General features: G+C 44.0%; 1 protein-coding gene across 1 annotated transcript; it reads right to left on the reverse strand.

Annotated features, from left to right (window-relative positions):
* Nucleotides 1-396: 396 nt before the first annotated feature.
* On the reverse strand, nucleotides 397-4077 carry FZD9 (frizzled class receptor 9). Its single transcript, XM_040338331.1, has one exon. The coding sequence runs from the start codon at nucleotides 3317-3319 to the stop codon at nucleotides 1556-1558; it is 1764 nt and encodes a 587-aa protein (XP_040194265.1). The 5' UTR covers nucleotides 3320-4077; the 3' UTR covers nucleotides 397-1555.
* Between the last annotated feature and the right edge of the window lie 3323 nt (nucleotides 4078-7400).

A 7400-nucleotide genomic window follows, 5' to 3' on the forward strand; every position in this document is an offset into this window, starting at 1 on the left:
ATATGTGCACTTACGCGGCGTATCTCGAGGTACGTCGGCGTAAAATGCTACGTGAATCCGGGCCAATGTCTCTGAACAGGTTTCAGCAGCAAACACAGTCATGACCATGGCAATTGTTAATACTGAAACTATCTTTAGCAGATGTCAAGCCTCATGGTGCAATAAAAAAACATCCTAATATATAGCATGACCCCCTCTGTCAAATCCTGTTACTTAGTACATTTTAGGCAACTTGTGGCTCCCCAGCTGTCATGGAGCTACAAATTTCCCAAGCCCTCCGAGTCAGCATTTGTTTGTTCCAAAACTAGAGAGACTAAGAAACCTCCTTCCTCTGATTCACCAAAAAATAATGTCAAAGTTTTGTAAAGTACTAAGAATATGTGGAATACCAACATAGTGATTTTATGTTTTATAGTATAGTATCAGGTGAATAAATTACTGACAATAAGCATAGCCCAGGTCAACAGACTTGAGTATTTTGAATAATAATATTATTTTCTTATTTCCCTTTAACCCAATTGGCAGAGAAGGTAACCAGTTTGCTGATCTATCAAACCTTTTGTAAAGCATCTCCCTTAATCTGGTGTAAAAAAATGTAATAAATAATTGTATTCCTATTTCTGAATAAACTGTACATATACCTCCACAGATTACAACTGACTAAAATGGTTCTTTTAACCTAAGCTTGAGACATTTTGAGTTTACATGCTCAAAAACTAGCAAGCATACCTGGATTTAAATACTTCACCATCAGTAATTAACTCCAAAACAAACTCAACCAGCCACTGTATTGCACTTACATGTAAGAAAATATATTCCCTTATTTTTTAAATACGCACTCCTAAAATGCATTTCCTTTGCAAGAAAAAAAAAAACATGAATGTTCAGTACTATTTTGCTTAAATCAGGGATACATTATTTTGGTAGCAAAGGGCCCTGAGCAGTTTAAGGTTTACAATGCTGTTAACAGCACTCTGTAAAAGTATTCATCCACTGAATGAAGAATGGCCTTACATAGCTGCATCTGTTGGAGACAGACAGTGACAATCACTATAGTCACAGCTACCACTACGATATGTGTAACTTTAGCTGACAGGAAAGTTCCTTGAAGATGATGGGACTGGAACAGGCACCGAATTGGGTCATTTCTGCTTTTGTGCTTGAAGAGCGGGAATTGAGCTTTGAAAACAGCTGTTTATAGACTCCGTGTTCACATAAAGGCAACTAAAAGGGGTCTTGGATACAGAACATTTCAGTAATGTCTATAGAACTGGGACATGAACACGTTTCCTTTTGTGTAGCATCAATATATATTATCCATCTTAATAATTATTTTGTAGGCAACTTATCAATTGTCCTTACCATTTTTTCCATTTATATGCACTTAATCCACACTCTAAGGAAAACAAAACCTTACAGGATTCTCACATTCCATTGATAGGGCTTTTGTATTATTTCTGTAGCAAACAGTTAAGCTGTGGTTTCCCACAGATATAAATATACTTTCTAGTTACAAGTTTGTCATGAAAATGCTCATTAGCTATTATCTTGTGTTTCACACGTGTGTTGGACAGTCCATGAAGAGATCTGTTTTAGCCACCTGTAGAGAAAGGGGAGGGGGTTTGTAGGGGCAGCTGCTCAAGCTGCAGGGAATACCTCCTCCACTTTGAGGCTTCCCTCGAGTCCTTGTGCCCACAACCCCCAGCCGACGTTGGCATAGGATTCCCTGCCAGGCTTGTAATGTCTTTGAACTCCATACCCACACACCACTTGTTATGCCCATGGCTAGAGACATAAAAATCTTGAGCATAAAGACTGCTACACTAGGTATGGAGGTAGGCAAGGTACAGTCTGGCCTGCCACTTCCAGCTGCTGTCCTACAGGGCTCTTCTCGAGCCCTGGCCTCCCAGTGAGCCAAGTTAAGTCTTTCATAAAAGCAGCAGACAATGATGCATGTTGCTGGGACAGTATATAGTATAGAGAACACACCAATCTTAACCATGAGTTTCTCCAGTTTCTCCGTATTGGTTCCCCCAGTTTTCATTACACGACGTATATGGAACAGTGCCACAAAGCCGGTTAGTAAAAATGATGTGCCGGTCACCAAGTAGCAGGAAAGGGGTACAAGAACAAATCCAGTTAGGGCACTTGGATCCGAGCCCCCAACATAACAGAGTCCTGTCAGCTCATCTCCCCCCACTTTTCGCATTGTGAGTATAATGATAGTCTTCACCGCTGGAATACCCCAGGCAGCCAGGTGAAAGTAGCTTCCGTGGGACTCAATGGCTTCGTGACCCCACTTTTTGCTTGCTGCCAGGAACCAAGTGAGGGTTAATACCACCCACCACAGCGAACTGGCCATGCCAAAGTAGTACAATATAAGAAAGACAAGGGTGCAGCCACTGCTCTCCAGGCCTTCTCGGATCAAGTAGGGGGCGCCACCTTCCCGGTCACAAGCTATGCTGGGCGCTCCAGCTGCAGCTCGGATGAGAAATGCAGTACAGTATACATTGTAACACATGCTAAGAAAAATAATTGGCCTCTCTGGATACTGGAATCTCTGAGGGTGTAATAAAAAAGTCAACACAGTGAAGGCAGTAGAGATAAAGCAAAGGCCAGACCAGGCTGCCATCCACACTAAGGCAAAGTCTTTATCACTTGAGGACCAATAGACATCCACCCCTGGGGTGCACCTAGGGGCGCAAACTCCGCTTCTCTCCACGTATAAAAATTTGTCAGGATTGGGGCAGCGGCCGGGTATACCCATTCCTGCCCCTGATGGACGTGGAGGCCGTGGTCCTACAGGAAGCATACCATGTCCATTCGTTACAGGATCTCCATTTGTGGCATTTTCAGGAGCCTCCATGCACAGTGCATTTGGGTCATTTTTACTGGGCAGACGATCGCAGTCCAAAGAATCAGGCCAGCCAAATCTAAACTGCTCCATTATTGGGACACACTTGAGACGGGCAGATTCACACATGGGCTTGCATGCAGGAATTGAAGTGGACACCTGCTCGGTGCACATTGGTGCATAAAGGGAACAGAGGAAAAAGCGGAGGTGAATATGACAGCCATACTCCACCAGCGGGGCAAACTCCTGTAGCTTTACCGCTGCCTCTGCTTGAGACTCATGGCCAACATAGTTGGGCATCCTAGTCATGTTGTATCCAATGCCTTGGCACATAGGGATCTGAATAAGTTCACATTTTGCATTTCTTCCTCTCTCCACATCATATAAACCCATCTCCAGAGCAAGGGTCATCAGGAGCATCTGCCACAGATAGGGAAGGGTTACAAGGCAGCCTAAGCGAGACATCCTTAGGGCAAGTCAAACTTAAGCACAGGCTACAAGGCAACAACTGCGAGGACAAGAGGAGAGCTGGAGTGGATATACACACACACACACAGGACTTATATCCAGCTGTCTGTTTCAAGCAGGACACAATGCATTCCAGTACAACAGCGTGTAGGATCAATTTTCCAGCCTTACAACTGGGTCACAGAGGACACAAATGACCCTTTTCTGTTGAAGTCCTTCCAAACACGATGGTCAATACTTGTTGCAGGCACAAGGCATAGAATCCAATCATTTGGGAATGTTGAAGAATTCTGGATCAGGATCCAATTTGAAGACTCATGTTACAATCCACAGGAAAAACAGGATGCCCTTTGCAGAATGGCATGTCAGTTCTGGCTTGTCCTGTAGTATGTCCACAGGTTGGCAGATCTGCCTTGCTGTCTTCTACCCAGTTGTAGTCAGGCTGTCTATTCCAGAAGGTGGTGGTCTTCAGTGAGCTCTTTAGCACAAGTGCAGCTCTCCTCCTCCCATGCTGCCACTGTTGTGAAACAATGCAATAATGAAGAGAGCCTGTGACAGCGTACGACACACGCTTACAGGGAATGAAAACAAATGCTTAGGAGTGCAAATGGAAAAGATTAAAGGCAGCTTGTTAAAACGGAGAGGGCACACAGGGTTAAGGACAGAGAGGTTTCGCAGACAGATCCCGCCCAGCCTGCATGCTGGGGAGGGGATGCCAGCTGTTGCTGGGAGCTCTTGCTACTGCTGACACTAAGCGTGCTATGGATTTCTCAGTAGAGAAATCACAACTGGGGAGTGGCTAGGCTCCCAACCCCACCCACATCTGTCAAAGGGGCATGGCCTGGTTAAAGTAACAGTGCCCTCATTAAACAAAGTGAATGGCAATTTGCAAAATTGCTAGAATAATATTTTCCAAGTCATGTCACCCCCTGTTGGCAGCCATAACAAAGCCGGGCTTTCTGCTGCTTCAGCGAGCAAGATATATATATATACACACATCCCTCTCTATATATAATCTGCATATCTGCACAGAGGAGGGGGCTGGGGGGGAAATTACACACAAACCTTGTTGATTTGAAAAAGCAGAAGGGAAAATCTTGGGTTACATTTATAAACCGCATGGAATAAGAAGCTCACTGTTTCTCTCCTGCTCTGAACAAGTCATGTTTTGTGCTTCACTGGAACCTCTGCACAACATTTATTTTATTAAACATTTGAATTTCTGGCAGCAGAGGAAACTAATACAAAGACACACACTTCTCGGTACACTTTCACGGGCACACATTTCTACTACAGGCATGTGTGGCTTACGGGCTCAGTGTCATATAGACATTTCTATGATATACAGTATATAGAGCAATCCATAGTATGACAATTCTGAGCACAGGCAGATCTCTGATAAAGATGATCTGGGTTGATGATGACTACAGGTGATAACAGGATATACGGTAAAACCTTGGTTTGAGAGTAACTTGGTTTGAGAGCGTTTTGCAAGATGAGCAAAATGTTTTAATACATTTTGCCTTGATATACAAGTGATGTCTTGATATAAGAGTAGCATCATGTCACAGCTGAGTATAAAAAAAGAAGAGAGGAGCCTCTAAGAAAGCAATATGGTTACACATTTAGAAACGTATTGCTACACTTAGAGGTGCCTCTCTTCTCTTTTATACCATGTAAAAAAAAAATGCTTTGATATACAAGTGCTTTGAATCACAAGCATGTTTCTGGAACGAATTATGCTTGCAATCCAAGGTTTTACTGTACATTGTATAGGGGAGCAGTATGGAGTATATATTGTACAGCAGAGTGTATACAGGGAGAAGTTTGGAGTATATATTGTACAGCAGAGTATATACGGGGAGTAATTTGGAGTATATTTTGTACAGCAGAGTGTATACACGGAGCAGTTTGGAATGTGTATTGTATAGAAGAGTGAATAACAGTAGCAGTTTGGAGAATATATTGTACAAGAAAGTGTCAGGTGACCAGCAGGTCCATCAAAATGATATCCTAGAGTTTTTAAAGTGGAGCAGTTTTGAGCACTTAGGCCCAGATTCTCAAAAGAGATACGACGGCACATCTCCAGATACGCCGTCGTATCTCTGCCTAGCGCCGTCGTATCTATGCGACTGATTCTTAGAATCAGTTACGCATAGATATCCATTAGATCCGACAGGCGTAAGTCTCTTACACCGTCGGATCGTAACTGAAATTTTTTCCCCCCGCTAGGTGGCGCTTCCGTCGATTTCCGCGTCGAGTATGCAAATTAGCTAGATACACGAATTCCTGAACGTACGCGCGGCCGACGCAGTAAAGTTACGACGTTTACGTTAGGCTTTTCCCGGCGTAAAGTTGCCCCTGGGTCTATGAGGCGCAGTCAATGTTAAGTATGGCCGTCGTTCCCGCGTCGACAATTTAAAAAGTTACGTCGTTTGCGTAAGTCGTCCGTGAATGGTGCTGGACGTAATTTACGTCCACGTCAAAACCAATGACGTCCTTGCGACGTAATTTAGAGCAATGCACGCTGGAAAATTTTAGGGACGGCGCATGCGAAGTTCGTTCGGCGCGGGGACGTGCTTCATTTAAATGAAACACGCCCCCTACCCGCCGAATTTGAAGTCCGCCGGGTGATTTACGCTACGCCGCCGCAACTTTACAGGCAAGTGCTTTGTGAATAAAGCACTTGCCTGAAAAACTTGCGGCGGCGTAACGTAAATCAGATACGTTACGCCCCCCCCCCATTTTTACGCCGATCTTCGAGAATCTGGCCCTTAATGTGTACACCACAGTGTTCAGAGTATATAATGTACTGCACACTGTTAAGACTGAAGCAGTTTAGAATATACAGGGTACAATGCAGTGGGGTGCATATAATGCACAGCATGTTTTTTATATTGGATCAAATTGGAGCATATAATGTACAGTGCAGTGTTCATAATGCAACTGTTATGAGTATATATTGCACAGCATAGTATTTAGAATGAAGAATATATTGTACAGCACAATATTTAGAGTTTAGCAGCTAGGAGCATGAAGTGTATAGCACAGTTTAAAAAAATTAGCCCTTTGAGTATATAATATACAGCATCATGTTTAGAGTAGAGCTGTTTGAAATATATAGGATACAGTGCAGTGTTCAGTGGAGCAGTGTAGTGCACATAATGTAAAGCATGTTATTCAGAATGGATCAGTTTGGAGCATATAATGTGCAGCACAGTGTTCAACGTGAAACAGTTTTGAGTATATAATGTACAGCTCAGTGTTTATAATGAATAATATAATGTACAGCACAATGTTCAGAGTGGACTGGTTTGTAGCATATAATGTACAGCACTGTGTTCAAAATGGAGCAATTTTAGGCATATGGGCCCGGATTCAGGTAGATCGGCGCATCTTTAGAGCGGCGTAGCGCATCTCATATGCGCTACGCTGACGTAACTCTGAGAGGCAAGAGCAGTATTCACAAAGCACTCGCCCCCTACATTGCGCCAGCGTAACGTAAATTGGCCGGCGTAAGCCTGCCTAATTCAAAGTAGGAAGGTAGTGGGCGTGATACATTTAAATTAACTGTGACCCAATGCAAATTAAGGGCCGAACGAACGGCGCATGCGCGCGCATGCTCAGAATCACGTCAAATTTACGCCCTAAGATACGCCAGCTCAATGCCTACGACGTGAACGTAACCTACGCCCAGCCCCATTCACGTACGACTTACGTAAACAACGTAAAATACGACGGCTGTTCCGTCGTCCATACCCTAACATGACTTACACCTGCTTTAGGTGGAGTAACTATACGCTGGACGTACGCCTTACGTAAACGGCGTAGATTACAGCGACGGGCGCAAGTACGTTCGTGAATCGGCGTATCTCGGTCATTTGAATATTCGACGCGTAAATCAATGGAAGCGCCCCTTGCGGCCAGCGTAAATATGCACCCAGGCTCCGACGGCGTAGGAAACTTACGTCGGTCGGATGAAGCCACAATTCAGGCGTATCTAGCATTGAGAATCAGGCGCATAGTTACGACGGCGCATCTGTGCACTTGCGCGGCGTATAGAAAGATACGTTGGCGT

This window comes from Rana temporaria, chromosome 2, assembly GCF_905171775.1.
Source record: "Rana temporaria chromosome 2, aRanTem1.1, whole genome shotgun sequence".
In the NCBI taxonomy this organism is placed as follows: domain Eukaryota; kingdom Metazoa; phylum Chordata; class Amphibia; order Anura; family Ranidae; genus Rana; species Rana temporaria.